This window comes from Barbus barbus, assembly GCF_936440315.1.
Source record: "Barbus barbus genome assembly, chromosome: 45".
Lineage (NCBI taxonomy): Eukaryota > Metazoa > Chordata > Actinopteri > Cypriniformes > Cyprinidae > Barbus > Barbus barbus.
Window position 1 is genome coordinate 3252122 of NC_136723.1, and position 18842 is coordinate 3270963.

The 18842-nt window shown below is 35.0% G+C and overlaps 1 protein-coding gene across 2 annotated transcripts; it reads right to left on the reverse strand.

Annotated features, from left to right (window-relative positions):
* Positions 1–578: 578 nt before the first annotated feature.
* LOC306864488 (tyrosine-protein kinase SYK-like) lies at positions 579–18769 on the reverse strand. Of its 2 annotated transcripts, XM_079408525.1 has the most exons (13): positions 18554–18769; positions 13912–14356; positions 12742–12902; positions 10855–11002; positions 9624–9707; positions 8046–8114; positions 5854–5926; positions 5596–5755; positions 5012–5221; positions 3485–3674; positions 3175–3315; positions 2100–2212; positions 579–1373 (listed from the first exon to the last, which is right to left on the reverse strand). In XM_079408525.1, exons 2-13 carry the CDS (start codon positions 14311–14313, stop codon positions 1301–1303), a joined length of 1824 nt encoding a protein of 607 aa, XP_079264651.1. In that variant the 5' UTR covers positions 14314–14356; positions 18554–18769; the 3' UTR covers positions 579–1300. The 2 variants fall into 2 exon arrangements, with proteins under 2 accessions (XP_079264651.1, XP_079264652.1); XM_079408526.1 differs by lacking the exon at positions 8046–8114.
* Between the last annotated feature and the right edge of the window lie 73 nt (positions 18770–18842).

The following is an 18842-nucleotide window of genomic DNA, read 5'->3' on the forward strand; positions in this document are numbered from 1 at the left end:
GGCCAAAAGCAAAAATGGACAGTATGTGAGCCCTTCACAATCTAAATAGAAAAAAGTGCTAAAAAGTCATAGGGTAGTTTTAATATTTTTTTGTGACTGGGTATGTTTATACATAAACCCAAGTAATAATTTGAAAAGTCTAACAATATGAATTTTAAATTCATTGTCTCTTTTACTTAGTGGAGAAGAGGAGAGAAGTTTCCAAAGCTTAGAAGAGCTGCACACACTTAGGCTATATGTGACCAAAAAAAAAAAAAAAGATAAGAACATGTTTGTTTGAAAACCGGTTACAATTTTAAAGTTAAATTTGTATTGTTGAGAGTTTCTGTGTAATTGGATCACTGATCACTGAAAATCAGTAATGAAGTGCTTTGACAGGAGGAGACAAAGAACCCTAAACTCTAACAAAGAACCATTTCGGCATAAAGGCTCTTCAGAATGCTATGGTTCTAAATAAAACCATTACTGCATGTAAAGAACCTTTAAAGAACCATATTTCTTTAGAGTGTGTTTTAATCAAATTTATTTCTCTATGTTCATATTTTAGTGCATCCAAGAAAACAATCACAATTTTTTTTTGTTAAAAATGACTTTATTTCTTTTTAAAGCATTTTTTGACAATCGTATTGCAGCCATACTTGTTCAGTTTGCTCAGTATCTCATCAAACTGAGGAAGAGCAAGATTTTAATGTGTCATGCCATGCTGTTCAGTTATCAAGTCTGGAGCGACTGAATCAAGCTGACAAATCACAATGAACATGCAATGAATTCACATATAGGACAGCAGAAACATGGAGGACACAAATCCTAAAAGAAGACCCTGCTTAGACTGTCATAGATGACATGCAAATGATCTGATTACATTGTACCACAAAGTTGAGTAACACTCAACTTTTTAACCATACACTCGATGTAAAAAAAAAAATTGAATTTGGCACTTAATACTGTAGACATGTTTAGATCTTGACTGGTCATCCTACTGCTGTTACATAAAATACTGGCTTGGCTTCAAACACAAAACACTGATGCTCTTTCTAAACATGCTTTTAGAAGCAAAATCAACCTTTTTTTTTTTTGCTCATTAACACAATTTGTACAGTTTCTAACAAAAAGAGTTATTGCTTTTACATGATTAAAAACAAAATGCTGTCAATCATCTAATTAGAATTTGCACCAATGATGGAGGGAAAAAAAACATATAAACAAATATTTTCATGAAAAATGTCACAAATCACTATACCACCTTATACGGACTGACTGTTTTGGAATACTGTATTGCATAATTGTATATGGTTGCTCATCACTGAGATATGTCATAATAGTAATGCCGTAATCTGGGTTCAACTACTGAAAATCCAGGTCTCTCGTCCGCCCTGCGGAAACAGAACAGAACCATTTATTATCCTTCAATGTACTGAATTGAATTAATCATTATTACACAGGAATACTAGACATTTCTATATGTGACCGTGGACCACAAAACCAGTCATAAGTGTCAATTATTTTGAAATTTAGATTTATACATCATATGAAAGCTGAATGAATAAGTTCTTTCTTTGTTAGGATCGGACAATATTTGTCTGAGATACAACTATTTGAAAATCTGGAATCTGAGGATGCAAATAAATCAAAATATTGAGAAAATCACCTTTAAAGATGTCTAAATGAAGTTCTTAGCAATGCATATTACTAATCAATAATTACGTTTTGATATATTTACGGTAGGAAATTTACAAAATATTTTCATGGAACATGATCTCTACTTAATATCCTAATGATTTTTGGCATAAAAGAAAAATGGATAATTTTGACCCATGTGTATTGTTGGCTATTGCTACAAATATACCCCAGCGACTTATGACTGCTTTTGTGCTCCAGGGTCACATATGATAAATAAAATGATATAATTTATTGCTTATAATCAGTGTTGTAGTTTGATCTCCTATCAGTATCAGATCAGTATATTCATGTGCAGGATATTAAAGACTGCTAGCATAGTGCACTGTAAATCATTTTTCTTTTCATTTATGGATTGATTGCAAATGGATTATAATCCAGAGTTATCAATATATAAATGCTGATATATCCAATAAACATACTTGTATGTCCAGCATTTCCTCATGAGGTCGTACATCTCAGCCGGGCAGTCGGCCGGGGCAGACATTCTCTCTCCACTATCGATCATTTGGATGACTTCATTTCCTTTCATACCCTACAGACAATATGGAATAAACCAACATTGCTAAAATAAATGCTCATTTTCAAACAGCGGCTCACATCTGGAGGTTTAAATGGATGGATGTGCAGTTTGTGATTTAGATTAAGTTCAATATGCAGTATATTTAAGGGATCCTAAAGCCCACATGTCATAGTGCATACAGTTTATTTAATGCTATTGAGTTTATTAAGCTGTATTGAATAAAACAAACAAAGCCCAGTGTGAGTGTAGCTATATTAGTGAAACAGTTGTGGCTTATAAGCCACTATTTACTTTTCAAGTTTGCGAGGTTAATTAATAATAAGTTAAATAATATTATGTATTAGTGTAGTAGGTACCATGAACTAACAAAGACAGTATTTTTGGTTTTATTAATCACGGTTAATGTTAATATATTATTGTGTTCTAATACATTTTTAAAATTTCATGTTGTATAAACTAACATTTGTTAATGTATTATGAATATTCATTATTTATATTTACATTTATCAAGTAGATAGAACAGAGAGAGCTAGTGTTACAAAGTCAAGTATAAAAAAATAAAAAGAAAGGTGTTTTATTGAATAAAAAGTAAATAGAATATAAAGTGCTAGTGTTAGATGGTCACGTTTTTTTATGAATAAAAAGAAAACAAGAAGCCAGAATATAAATATAATTATTAATCATTATTCATTAACAAAGAACATATTTATAAATGAACATTAACGTTGATTAATAAAGGCTAAAAATATCTTTATTGTTAATTCGTGATAGCTAATGCATTTAAATTGTATGAATGAATTGAACCTTATTGTAAAGCATCACCAGGAAAAATTAAAAGCATTGTGACCATTTCACAATGTTGCCTCATTTTCAAACATATTCACTTATCGATATATTCAATCATCAGTATATCACCCAGTCCAATTAACAATGCAAAATATGTCTTGCATATTATAAAATATGCATATTCACACCTTGTAGGGTTTCTGTCCGCATGAAAAGGCCTCCCACATCAGGACACCGAAGCTCCACACGTCGCTCTTGGACGAGAACTTCAGGTAGTTCATGCACTCGGGAGCGTACCACTTCACCGGCCATTTACCATGACCTTTGGCCTACAGGAGCAGCGAACAAAGATCAGTCAGGGCTACGCTCTGCTTAAACCCCCATTCTGTGTCACTAACATGACGTTTTTGTAATGAGGGTGTGTACTGTACATCTAAAAGGGCTTTCGTTCTTACTTGTAATTGAAGCATGTATGCGATTAGTTTCTGGTGACTATACCTTGTAATAGTTCTCATCTTCTGTCAGGGCTTTAGAGAGTCCGAAGTCGCTGATCTTGGCATAGTGCTGAGTGACTAAAAGCACGTTCCTGGCTGCAAGATCTCTGTGAACAAAGTTGTGCTCTTCCAGATATTTCATTCCCATAGAGACCTGATGAACCAGCTCTGTGATGTTCTTCACAGAGATGTTTCTGAAAACACACAAAGTGAAAAGCTATTAACAATAGACAAGGCAAGGCAAGTTTATTTAGGTAGCACATTTCATACACAATGGTAATTCAAACTGCTTTACATAAAAGGAAATAAAACAATAATTTAAAAATTGATTTAAACAGTTCAGAATAGAAAATCAGTAGAAATAGAAATTCAGTAAATGCACAGCTACTATTGTTTATAACTCATGAAGCTGCACAAGCCCAGTTACTGGTCCAAAACCAATGACCAAATACATTCACTTCTCAAATCCATTACCGGGATTGTATGCAAAGAGTATTAGTTTATTTTTGGTGAAATTTTGGGTAAAGAAGTCAATAGTGTAGCAATGCATGAAGCACAGCTCACACAGAAGTCAGCTTTCCATTAGTCAATTTGCATAACCAACGCAAGCAAAGTCTGCTTAAGGAACTCCTGGTCCTGTGAATTATCATTTAAAAGATTAGATAATGTCCATCATATTTCAACGGTAAGTGAGACCAATGGTTCTTCTCATGTCACTCAATGCAATGCTTACCTGTTATTGAGGGGAACTTTTTCAACTTTACAATTAGGCCTCATTTTTTTACTTTATTTAGCTGAAGTATTTAACATGAAGTAACAATGAACAATACTTTTATTAATTATACACTCAAAGAACCTTTAGTGAACAGTTCTTAAAAGAACCATTTTTAAAACATTTAAAAAAACAGTTTTTAACCTTTTCTGCATTTGAAAGGTTCCATGGATGTTCAAGGTTCTACATGGAACCATCGATGCCAATAAAGAACCTTTATTTTTAAGAGTGTAGTTAATCTTAATTTCTAAAATCTAAAGTTGTAGCTGTTAAAATGTATTAATTCACTGTGAACAAACATGAACAATTGTTTTTCTGGTAACTAGCATTAACAGAGATTTAAAACTTTAGATTAGGGGAAATTAGGAGATTATTGAGGGAAAACTATAGTAATTAATAGTGAATATGTGATCTAAAGTGTTACTACATAGAATAATAAATGCTGTAAAAATATATTGATAATTGTTAGTTCATGTGAGCTAATGCATTTACTAACAAATTAATTAACAAATGAAAAGCAAATTTTCTCTGTGCATCTCACACAATGCTATCATGACTTCAGAAAACTTGGAATATACAGTTTTTAGGCACTATGACGAGTTTTGGCTTATTCACTGAACTGTTTTTGTATAGAAGAGTTAAATAGCTGCAGAATGTTAATAAAATCTTGTGAATGTAGTTACTGCACATTGCTTATCAATGCATATTACTATATTCACAGTTCAGCACATGTTCTGAAGTATTTCGAGCATGGCGTACTTGTTCTTCTGGAGGAACTTGTGCAGGGGCCCCAGCTCAGCGAGCTCCATGACCAGCATGAGGCTCTCAGCTTCACAGATGCCGATCATGCGAACGATGTACGGGTTATCCAGCTGCTGCATGACGCTCGCTTCCCGCAGCATCTCGTCCTTCACCGCCGCGTTATTATCGTCGTTCTTCAGGATCTTAACAGCGACAACCTTCTGTGTCCTGAATCAAACATAAAAGAACATCCATTCTGATGTCGTGTCGGAAATCATGTTTATGAGCTGAGTGCACACGAACGACGCCATTAAGAGGGAAAAGCAACACTTCTGCAACACATGAGGAAGCAGACAAAACCACTTAGCAACCAAACCACATTTTCCATAATACTTGGTGGCAAGAAAGAAAAGAAAACACACAACATGATTTCAGGCTTTTAGAATACAATACCAATACGTCATTAATTTGATTGCATTTTTTAAGAGTGAGAATAAAGGCTTATAAGATCGTCCACTGAATTCAGACTACCTTGGGCAGCATTTACAGAATTGATATCCTTAAAATAACCAAAGTCTTCTATGTAAACTTGGTCGACTAACTTTTTCATCTGGTAGACTCCTCTCAGGACAGTGCCGAAGTTGCCTGAGCCCAGCTCTCCATCTTCCAGAGTCAGGTCGCTCCGTTTCACTGTCGTTGTCCGCAGCTCTTCAGGATCCGCATATGGACTCTCATACACCTGCGTGTCCATTGGCATAGCCTCTGTCAAAACAACAGTGTGAGTTTTAGTCAGAAGAGAAAGACTTTAGACTTAAAGATCGTTTAAACAAGTGGTGGTGTGTTGAAGCAAGTCAACTAACCTGCGCTGAATATATTAGGCTTAGGAAGTTCACCTCTGAGGTTTCTGAAGTTATATGGATTTTCAGTATGACCCTACAAGCACACAACACAATTACAACAGTGAAAATACACAGATCCGCATAGAAAAAGCTGATAGGACACAGGCACGTTCTCTGAAATGCCTGCATGCATCAATGGGACAGAGGGACAGGGTCAAACCAAACTTTCCTGTGTTCTTCATGGCACCTTAAATCAGAATTGAATGCATAATTACATTTACTGAGATGTTTCAATGTTAAATGAATGGCAATTCATTATACGTGATGCGATCAGTGTCCATGAAGAAGAGGAGAAACTTCTTCCAAAAGGTCAAAGCCAACGCACAGTGTATAAATAAAAAAAAGAGATCTCTTGCATATAGGATTGATAATTATGTCATTTACATCATTAAAAAGGAGTGATAGAGAAGGAGGATGAAAATATGGAGGTATGATTGGGGTAATGGCACCTCTTAGAAGCTGAAAAAGTCAATATCAACACAAATGATTGCCAGTCGTTCCTTTCGTTCAAAGAAGATTGATTTGGTGACCGACTGAAACATTTGGCACAGGCAGCAACTTTTTACTTTTAAACAGCACTTCTTATACAAAGTGTCCAGCAGACTGATTCCAGTAGACTGTGGTATCTCAAAAATGAGAACAACCACCTCTCTTTTGTGCCAGAAGTACCATGATGCCTTCAAATGCACTGAATCTAATAAATAATCAAATGTATAGTTCTGGATGGAAGGCAACATTTATGATCCACCTTATTTTTCAATGCGGAAGTAAGCGGAAGACTTCCGGGTCATTAGCTGCTGTAGGGAAGAATAACAAAGTGCAGTAAACGGTCAAACTGTTTGCACTATATACCAGTGTGTTCATAATTAAGATTATACATTAAAGTAATGTGGCAAGACACACCAGTTTGCAATATCAATCAGCAAAACGAGCTGTTTTTTACAGCTAAAAATAGCTGGAAGCGAATGACACCGGAAGCTAGAGACATTCAGTTTACAAATGTCCCTCTCTTACAGGAAAAATAAGGTGGATAGTGATGTGCCAAATTTCTTTGTTGCTCAATAAACATAAACAGCTGCTATCTGTGTTATGATAGCTCGTATCGACAATGTAAAAGTTTTTACTCTCACTTTTGATCAATTTAATGCATTCTTGCTGAAAACCCACATTTTTGAATAGTAGTGTATCTAAAAGTAGCTTCATTTTAAAATGATGTAATTATGCTGACTATTCCAGTCTTAGTGTTTAACTGTGTTTTTTTTATCTCTCTCTGATGGATGTAAGAGCTAAATAAAATCCAAACATTATATTATGCAGTTTTCTGAATAAATACTGTCACCAACATTACCAATGCAGCTTAATAAAAATTAATTTACAGTTTTTTTTTATTGTTGAAGAGGAATGCTTTAGGTTTTTCAAATCCTTGCTGGAAAAGCATCTTAAACCAGTCTAAACTGGATTAGCTGGTCTCCCAGTTTAGCTCCCGAAACCCAAGACCAGCTCAGACCAGTAAACCACATAAATACTATTAATGTTGTAGTATGTATATATTCCAAAAAACGTTTAACTACAGAAAAATACAAATAAACTCAAGCACACATGCCCTGACTTACATCCTTTATCCACCTTATTTTGCAAGGCAGAAGTAAGCTATTTTCTTTAAATGTGCGAGATTCCAATTCATTAGCCACTAATGTAAAATAACCAGAAGAAAAACAATGCACTACAATAAATTTGCACTACAAAACAATGTGGTTTTGATTTTGCTGATAAATTTTAAAAATAAGTTTTTGTAGAGCTAAAATAACTGAAGCCAATGACACCGGAAGCCTCGCACATTAAAAATAGTCATGCCCACACTTATGTTAAAAATAAGGTAGATAACCAGTCAAGATGGGTCAACAAAAAGTGTGCAACCATTCTTTTAATTTATCTGAGTGTAAATCAGAACTTGATTATGTCTGTATATGAATGTGAAGAGTTATTGCTGGTGATTGGATGTGATGGACAGGGCAGTCAATGGAGGAAGAGATCAGAGAGGGGGTCAGGCGTCCCACAGGCGAAGTTAGAAGCAAAAACCACACGCAAGCAAGGCGGGTGTCCTACCACTGCCAGATGGGGATAGGGAGGAAGAGAGGGGTGTGTTAGTGCACCTGTTTTTGGCCGGGTTTGGGGAAGGAGTATGATTTGATTCTGGAGAGAATCCCACCTGTGGCACCTAGCTAGAAACCACAATTTTAAAGAGCATAAGGTTATTTTTAATCCTACACTATTTGATGCTAATGTTTAATGCTATACATCCATGACCCATTCTTCAATAATTAGCTCTGCAAACTCACTAATTCAATGCACATTCAGCAATATTTACATGACAGCATTTGCAGTGGTGCTTGTGTTAATTGGATTTGTACAGTCAGTGGTTCTCAGCAGGCTTTACTTCTGGACACAGATTTAACACTGGACGTCAAGTGGTGACTTGGTTAAATGTCTTTAAAATCAAATGTTGAAATGGATTATATAAACTGCATGAACCCAGTAATGTGTAAATTAGTTTATGTGAAATTAGAAAATTATTTTCTGAATAAGAATATGAACGCTTTTGGTTTCTTAATGTCTTTAACTTTAGAGGTTTCATGCTCTTGGCAGCCAATAATTCAAAGCACAAAACAAACTGTAGCCAGAAATATAATGTTTATCCCTGATGTCCTTAATCATTCTTAATCTGCTTCTTCCTCTTATTTTTTATTTCACGTAACTGTTTGAGAATGAGGAAATGTAATAAGCTTTATTTTGTTTTGCTGTTCGGAACATGGTGATGGGAAAAAAATTAGATGAGAGCGAAAATTATATTTCAGTGCATTTGTGGTTGCTTGCAAAAGTTTTGGATGGAAAGTTTCTTGGCTAACTTTTGAGTTCCTTGAGAGCAAATTCAAAGTTTCTTGTAAAGATTTACAGAGGAATGCCAAACGTTTGCGAGCGAATAGAACGTTTCTTAGGCCAACTTTTGTGCAACAAGCGCATGCAATATTTTTCAGAGCAAAGCAACATTTTTTCAAGCAAACACAAAGTTTCTTGGGAATGCTAAATTTTTAAGAGCAAATGCAAAGTTTCTTGGACTAACTTTCCTTGTGAGCAAGTAAAGATTGCATAATTTTTGCGAATGAATGCAAACATTCTTGGGGGAAATTTAGCCTTTCATGAAATGGGAAGTTAATTACGCAAATTCTTGCAAGTTTCTTGAGGGAATCCAAAATTTCATCACATGCAAGTTTCTTGGAGTAAAGCAAAACTTTCATAAATGAACGCAAAATTTCTCTGTGAATCTTTTCTCGCAAAACCTGTGTTGCAAAGTTTCTTAGAGGCACTTTTTCTTCCATCTCATATTGTTAACATCACCATGTCTGTAAAGGATTTAGTCAGTTGCATTTTATTACTGCACTTAGCATCGTCTTTCCCTATTGTCTGTGACAATATTTTGGGGTCATGACCCACCAGTTGAGAACCACTTTATTTTCAATTTACACTAAGTTTAATGAACTGTTAACAAGTTTAATTACAATTGCGTTTAAAAAGAATTCAGTGAAACAATTAACAATTATCTGTGGATATTTCAAACAGTACACCAGTCGTGAGAAGTTTATATAGTCTGACATGTCAGTGCAGTCTCTTTTCTTTAAAGCAAGCTGATATGAGAACACATTGTCATTTGTTAGAGATGTGAGTGTACTTACGACCGAATTCTGTGACGGTCTCGGGCAGGTCTCGGTGAGCACTCGGAGCAGGCCGTCAGGCTTGTACGAATAATGCTCTACCAGCTGTAACACACAACACAGTGCACATCAAAGCCAGATTCTGGACATCATCTCAGTGTCACACAGTATTGTGGTTGCGCTTCTTACACCGAGGCCTGTTTCACAGAATGCTTTGCTTTTCATGAACGGTCGATAAACTCTAATCAATGTACTGTCACGTAAAGCTTCAGCTGAAAAGAATATACAGTATATACACAATATATATATTTTATAAACACACTGCTTGATACAGGAGGCTTTGTTTATATAACTCTAAGCACGACTTCTTTACATTCTCCAAATGAGCTCACCTTTGAAAAGCTACACGGTAGTGTTGTGACGCATCACTGAAATCTATTTGTATATCAACATACGCTTTTACTCTCACACTCACCTCATTCGAACCATGCACTTCTCTCCTAATCACAGTGAGATATGTTTCTGAGGGCTAGTTTATGGCCTAGCTGTAGCATTTACCTTGCTTGGCCTTTGATGCCATGCATCATGCGCAGCCACTCAACCAGGAAATCTAAATATAACATGGCGTTTGTCCTGTTGGTCACCACACCAAAACAACTGTCTAACTCTACAAGATCCTCTTTAGGACATCAGCAAATACCACAAGCCTGAAAAATAATACATCACTTATTTTGCTAATTATCTAAGGTTATTATTTTCTATATATACAGTACTTGGCAAAAGTTTGGAAGTCTTCAGTGTCACATGATCCTTCAGAAATCACAAATATTACTGTTTTTGCTGTATATTTGAGCACAGCCCTGGTGAGCAGATGAGATTGGCCACACTTTATTTGAAGGTCCAATTCTCATTAGTAACAAACCATTAACTACAACTTTTGCCTCCATAAACTGCTAATTAGCTGCTTATTAATATTTAGTGCAGTAGTTGTTAAATTGAGGTATTGGGTTATACATATATATCTACATCTACATCTATATTATATATATAATATGTGCTTTATAAACAGCCAATTTGTTAATAGCAGGCATGCTATTAAGCAACTAGTTAATAGTGAGAATTGGTTCCTATACTAAAAGAGATTTCATTCAAAACATTTAATAATGGTAAAGTTTAAAGTAAAGTGTGTGTATAGACTTTGAGGTCTGCTGATCTGCTCTGAAGTCAGGTTTCTCTTGACAGGTTTATTTACCTGCCAAAGTGTGTCGAACTTCTTCCCGTCAGGAATGGAGAGTTTGCCAGCCTTGTCTTTATCAATGCGATAGTGCATGACTTGGTTATTATGCAGGAGACACAGAGCATAGGACACGTTTCTGCCAGTGTTTTCTCTTTGTCTAATTCTGTCAGGAGGAGAGAGAACGGCACAGTAAATGTTAAGCAGAGGATGGAGAATAATTCAGTCATTTACAGAGGCTCTTGCAAACCGAGCTCTGATTATATTATACACAAAGCAACACTAGATGGAGCTGGAGGAGAAAAATTCACGCTTATCAAAACAGAGATTCGGTATTGAGATTCGATATACAGTGGATGCAGTTGTAAACTAATGTTTTAATATAAATAATCTAAACAATACAATATAATATAGATATATTTTTGGAAAAGCTTTAGTAAAAAAATAGTAAGTTCAAAGCTAATGACATGACTCTCATGATGATAAAGCCATGTTTTTCTTCTTTTTCCATTGTTTTGTACACTTCATAGCATACGTGTGTTTTAAGATGGAGGCAAGTGCTCTATTTAAAGCAAGCACACACTGTACTGACACACACCACCCCACCCAGCCTGCTCTTGTTTTCCGCCTCCACACTGCATCTTCGGTCACTTCAGGAAGTCCTCTCAAACAGTGTGACAGCGGAAACCACACGCTGCCTCTCTGCCTCGCTTCTGTCACTTCAGAGCGGTCCAAAGCCTGCCTGGAATCCACTGCTGAATTTAACCTGCACCTTTCAGAAGTTATTTCTTCGCAATAGTTTTGGGATTCAAATTTTAAGATGATTGATTAACTTTTTTTTTTCTAGGTTATATCAAATCTTAATCTTGACACTTAAAATGATTAGAGTGCATGCACGTATGTTATAATTTAACCACAACTCTAAATGACTAACATTCATGTAAACTAAGATATATAAAAAATATATAATAATAAAATACATATTGCTTTACTTTGGTGTCCTTTAAATGCTGATGCAATATAAACAATTATGTATTTTTATGAACTATTTTATGCCATTTAAAAGACTCTTCTGCTCTCCAAGGCTGAATTTTTAAAAAAAAAAATACAGTAAAAGCAGCAAAACTGTGAAATATTATTACAATTTCACATAACTGTTTTCTGTGTGAATATATTTTAAAATGTATTTTATTTTATTAGTTTCCAGCATCATTACTCCAGTCTTCAGTGTCACATGATCCTTCAGAAATCAATCTAATATGCTAATTTACTGTTTAAGAAACACTTATTGGAAACAGTTGTGCTGCTTCATATTTTTCTGGAAACTGAGATACATTTTGTGCAAGATTCTTTGATTTTGAAAGTTCAAAAGAACAGCAATTATTTGAAATCTTGGTTAGACTTTATTTTAAGGTCTCCTTGTTACGGTGTTATTATACATTTAATTACTGAGTGATATTAATTAACTGTTTACTGTTTACTGTCGGTTTTGATCAACTGAACGCCTCCTTTCTGAATAAAAGTATAATTTCTTAAAATAATAAATAAAGTATGACCCTAAGCTTTCGAATGGAAGTATAAATCTAGATTATAAACTGTAGCTAATAAGGTATGTATTCTGGGTACACTCTTAAAGGTTCTTCACAGCGATGCCATAGAAGAACCATTTTTGGTTCCACAAAGAACCATTCAGTCAGAGGTTCTTTACAGAACCATCTCTTTCTTACCTTTTTATAATCTGAAGAAAGGTTGTTTAAGGTTCTTTTTGGAACCATTTTTACAAAAATGGTTCTTCAAGGCATCGTGAAGCACCTTTATTTTTAAGAGTGTAATTCTTAACACCCAAGATTATGTCTCATTTATCTTGGACTTGCAGAATAAGTCCAACGAGGGAATGAGACTCACAGGAATTTGCCGTTGACGTGTGAGCTCCTGAGCAGCCGCTGCTCTGAGTCCTCACGGTCGATCTTGCCATGGAACCACGGCATCTTCTCATGAGCCGTTGTGGCGATGAGTTTCTCCAGCTGAGGCCTCTGGCTGATGATAGCCTGCTCCAGAGCCGAACCCTGCCACACGACAAACACAGCTAACAAACTGCTCCTGTCTTACACCACAAATGTGCATTTATTTGTTTAATGCAGCACAGGGGTGGCATAAATGTATTCACAATTCCTGTAAATGTTCAAAAGTTGACTGCAACAAAAACAAAATGTGTGAAGGTTGTTGTGACAAGTTAAACATGAAATATTCACAACTTCTTTTATTCTCGTAATCTCACACACTTCTAACTGAAATGGTGTATTCGACAGGAAATAAGTACGATGTGACTATCTATTAGGAACTGGGTGAAAATAGATGTAAAAATGTGTATTATTTAAACTGAAAAATTTGGTTTGGAAAATGTCCACTAATTTCATTAAATTTCAGTAACATTTTCAGACTGAAATAGCATTTTCTCATAAAATATACTCCAATAATCTTTGTTTTACTATTGTAAAATAGTCCATTTTTACAGTGTACCAAAATGAGCAAGGAGATTGGAGGGGATTTGCTGGAAAAGTAAGGAGGATTTGAAACATAAGCCAAAAAAGAAAGTTGTTTCATACACAAGAAGACAAAGAAACAGTAAATAAATAGTAAATGCATGAGCTCAACGCTCTTTAAGCAATTGTCTCTTAGCATAACTGAAGTCGCAAAAAACAAACTCATGAGAAAGCATAACTATTTAACATTTTGGCATAAAAAAAGGTATTTAGAAATAAAGTAAGCATGAAGGTCCATTAGGGTAAGCATTAGGGTTTGGCTTAGTGTTACTTGTATGTAATTATACATAATTTATTGTTATTATAATAGTATGTAACGTGTAAGCTTAAAATAAAGTGCTACCAAAATTAAATAAAGGATTACACTTTATTTCAATAAATAGTGCATGTCAACTAGCAGTCATCACAGTATAGTAGACTGCTGGGTTATGGTTAGGGTTAGTAGGCTAAGCTGACATCTACTTACAAAGTTACTTATTAGTGGACTTTTGAAATAAAGTGTTACCAAATGAAGTGTTAAAGTGTCACCTACCTGTAGGTTCCAGGTTTGTTTGACGTACTGCCGGATGAGCTGCTCCTTGAGGTCCTCAAAGGGCCCGACTTTAGGCTCGGTGCCCCGGGGCCGGTTGAAGGGCTTCTTCAGTAGGCAGACGAGCCCGTCCGACTCCTGTAAGTGGTAGTCGATCACATCTATAGGGGTTCTGTGGGATTTTCCGCCGGCGATGGCGTAGGTGTCGTTCATGTCTCTCTCGATGGTGTAGTGGTAGAACTGGTGGCCATAGGCCACCGACAGAGCGAATCCGCCGAGGAAGCTGCGGCTCTGGCGCAGCAGGAACAGGCCATCCCCCGCTCCTCCGTGCCGCAGGTACTCCTCCGCCTCCTCTCGCGTGATGTTGCCGAAGAAGTACGGCAGCACATGCACCCTGTCTACCATATCTGCTCAACCGTCTGCCGAAGCTCAGAGGACCGCAAATAACCTGAAAAAGACAATGGGCCCCAGTTATAAAATGTTGCGCAGAAACCATCCTAAATAGGATCTTATGATCATCTCTCAAATGTGACCCTGGAGCACAAAACCAGTCATAATATTTGTAGCAATAGCCAACAATACATTGTATATGGGGCAAAATGATCAATTTTTCTTTTATGCCAAAAATCATTAGGATATTAAGTAAAGATCATGTTCCATGAATATATTTTGTAAATTTCCTACCATAAATATATGAAAACGTAATTTTTGATTAGTAATATGCATTGCTAAGAACTGGATAACTTCAAAGGTGATTTTCTCAATATTTAGATTTTTTTGCACCCTCAGATTCCAGATTTTCAAATAGCTGTATCTCAGCCAAATATTGTCCTAACCGTACATCAATGGAAAGCTTATTTAATCAGCTTTCAGATGATGTATAAATCTAAATAAAAAAAAAATGACTGGTTTTGTGGTCCAGGTTCATATATATGTGATTCATAAAATGAACGTACGCAAAGAAAATGCACATACGCCTCTCTTTCAGATGGGAAATCTATGAATCACGAATGATCTTGAACTTGTGCGCAAATGAATGGTTTCAGCTCTCTGCCTTGTAAACGACTCCTAATTAATGTCATTAACATGTAAAAGATCACCAGTCATCATCCATATTCTTTCATTTAGAACAGCGAGCTGCAAGAACAGCTTACATTTCCAAAAACCAGCAGTATTTTGACAAGAAAAAGTGTGTGCGTCTGCTCAGACCCTGACGTGACGCTAAGCACTTTTCCACGTCAAAGACAGCTTTTACAAATATGAGCGTTGGCGTGGATTTTAGCGTACGCACACACTCTACGATCAAATCTGAGCATGCTTTATAAATGAGGCCTGATGTGTGGATCATTTCTTAGAAAGTTTCGATCATATTGTTAGTGAAAATCAGAGAGGCTTCAAGAAAACACCCATCTGTAAACACAATTTAGAGATCGAAACCCTGTAAACGCTGCTAAGAATGCCAAATAATAACCTTGCATAACAGGGATGCCATAGGTGAAAAAATAAATGGTTAACACTTCATTTTAAGGACCAGTTCTCATTCCTAACTACATTACTAGCATATTGGCTGGTTGTTAGTACTTATAAAGCACATATTAATGTCTTATTATGCATGCCCTTATTTTAGATCCCTTAATTTTAACCAATATTTAACAACTACCTAACTAACTATTAATAAACAGCAAATTAGGGGTTTATCGAGGCAAAGGTCATAGGTAATAGTGACAAATGGTCCCTAAACTTAAGTGTGACCAATAAAGGTTTTATTTGAAACATTTAGTTATGTAATGACAATGGTGTAAAGGCAATAAGCACTCAGGATTGTACATTACAGTACATTATGAATCAACAACATCAATTTGCCATGATAGCGTTATAAATGCAATATAATTTCACAGAAATGAAATATTGCATCAAATGCAGGAACCACTATTTTTTTGAGTAATGTTGCATTCTGTTCACTCACAGTCTGTCACTGGATACTAATGTCATTCCTTATCTTTATCACAGTCTTTAGCGTTTCATTTTAATCTGACTGTCTGTTCCTTCTCATTTTTAAAAAAACTATACTCCCAAGCATGCATTCAATTATTTTATAGGTCATTATGAATTATGAAACATTGTTTTAGATTTGTGTACTAGTTTGACATGTTTTTTTTTTTTAGGATTCTAGAACATCCAGTTAAATTCTGTTACATTCTAGTGCTTTCCGGAACATTATGGGACTAGTCATAGAAGACAAAAATCACCCAGCATGCACTTCTGAAGTTTTGGACGACCCACTTTCGGTTAATGTTAAACTATAGGCAAGTTCTTAGCTTAGTGTTACATGTGTCATTTTTATGCATGAGTAATAACAGATTATCTTGTATAAACTGTCAACATATATTGTTTTCAAGGGCACTGTTAAAGAAACACACCAAGTAATGTGATGTTTGTATTTAGCACGTCAAACTTTATAAAGAAACATTAAAAACTGCGTTTCACTGCGTAATTATTCATTCCTTGTTGTTTAAGTTTCCCACATTTTCTACAATAGCAAACTATGAAATAACACAAATGGAAGAGTGAAAAATTCTATGAATAAAATGAAACCTATCTTATATTTTCACCACGCTATATTACAGCTCATGCTGTTTCTATGTATACAAGCCACTTTTTGGCTGTTTTACCTTTCAGATCCATATCCATTTAAAAAATGTTTTTACATTTATATTCAGCCACATTGTATAATCAGAGCATTTAATCTTATAGATCAAAAAGGCTAAATTGTATTTTCTTTCCCCACTTTTTATTTTATTTTTGGCAAATATGTTCTTACAAAGTAATTTACACAAACGCATGTATGTGTATGTCTATGCATATTTGAAACTCTAACTTGGGTAAGAAGTTAAAAGACATGCGCCTCTGAGAAACTAGTTCACGCAGAAAGAGGAAGCGGTCAAGTCTTTTGCAATAGCATTCAGCCTCTACTACAACTTAAGCCCACTCCCGTGAGATGTTTAAGGCACTTAAAGATGATACACGGCAAGCAGATTAATCCACTCACGTCAAGGGCACACAGCTGAACACCTTACATGAGCCATTTCATGATTAATGCAACATTACTGCTATAATAAGTGCTTTGCCACAAATGATAAACACTCACATGCAAACTCATTCATTTCTGCAATTTAATCCCAGTTTAAACTACATCTTGATACGACTGTTGTGACAATGTCTTTTTATTTATTTTCATTCTGCTTCATTTTTTTCTATAGAAATGTACATTAATTTTCCCATTATTACCAATGATGAGAAATTATGTGGATGAAGTATTTGTCAAAATGCCAAATGAAGCAAACAGAAAATACATCCTCTAGCCTTTTTACTTACTAAAAAGCAACCTCAAACACAAACGCTAATACAAAACCTCAGGGCCTCGTGTTCATGCATGAAAGAAAAGCAAGTCTGAGAAGATTCATCAAATTCAACCACAAATGATTCCATAAAGAAGAAGCTAAATTGGCTGAGCAAGAATAGGTCAGTGTTAACTGCAAAATGCAAGGTTTGCAATGGAAAATGAGGTTGTAGCTTTGTGTTAAATCAGTAAATGCAGCGAAGCAGCACAATGACTTTAATAAAACATGTCTAGCTACAGAGACGTGCATCACTGGTTAGATTTACAAGTTTTAAATATGTAATTTACTACTAGTAAATCTTTGGCATTTTTGCGAGCTATTATAAAATGTATTTTATTAAGTTGTTTTATTAAGCCAAAATGGTGGAATAATAATATCATGCCTAATATTAAGATCTTTTAAGTAAGTTTGGCTTTGTGTAAAATACTACTACTAATAATAATCAACAAAATCTGGACAATAATGTATATATATTGAAAAGTCTAAGAGCAATAGTGAGAAAACTTCTAAATTATACAATTCTTTCATTATAAATTATATTAGAACACAATAAAAAAAAGGCAACATAAATGTTTCAAAATTTTGCAGTTTTTGTTATGTTTGTCATAACATCTTTCTCGTATAAGTTTCAAAATCCTATAACTTTCTGTTTTTTCCTTTTTAATTATATTTTGAACACCAAAGTCTCCGTAGTGATCTACAATTTAGACATTTGGACCTAACGTGAAAAACCTCAATACAAATATTCAGGCTTTTTATATGCAAATCATTAATAAATGATTGTTGAATTATTAATATACATTAAACACATTTTTATTTAAGAAATAATCACTAATAATTGCCTCCTTTAAAAGAAATATCAGAGCACAATAAGGCAGAGAAACATCTGATTTGCTTTTTTACTTCAAAGTAACTAAATAATGCCACAACAAAGTGAGATATTATACAGATAATTTCAATATTTTATTTTCACGATTCCATATCAATATATTAAAGATTTACTATCAGATTTACTAGATATTAAAGATTTACTATCAGAATATTTCATATGATGCATCCTGGATCGTTCTAATTTTATAATACAACACTGCACATGAAATAAAATAAAATTGTAATTGAAAGTATTTCGATTTTTTTTCTTCTCATCATTCACTTAATTGGTTTAATTCACGCTTAATTTACTCAGCGTTTACCAGTTTAACATCATACTTGAGCACAAAATCTTATGTACTACATATTCTTACCTTATAAAGTGTTGGACTCCCCTCACTTTGGACAGTAACTACATGCCATGTTCAAATAAGCTGTCGAACTGAGCAGGATGTGGTATGACCAAAAACTCAGTGGATAGTTCAAAAGAAGCTGCCAGTTCAGGAACACCAGCGCTAAGAGTAAACTGAAACTGAGCGAGTGCTGGTGTACTGAAATGTTTTTCACCTTTGCGTTGCAGTTATTGTACTGACACAAACTTAGTAAGTAAATGGAACTATTTGGAGACTTCCTCGTTTTGAGAAACTTCTGCCTACTTCCTTC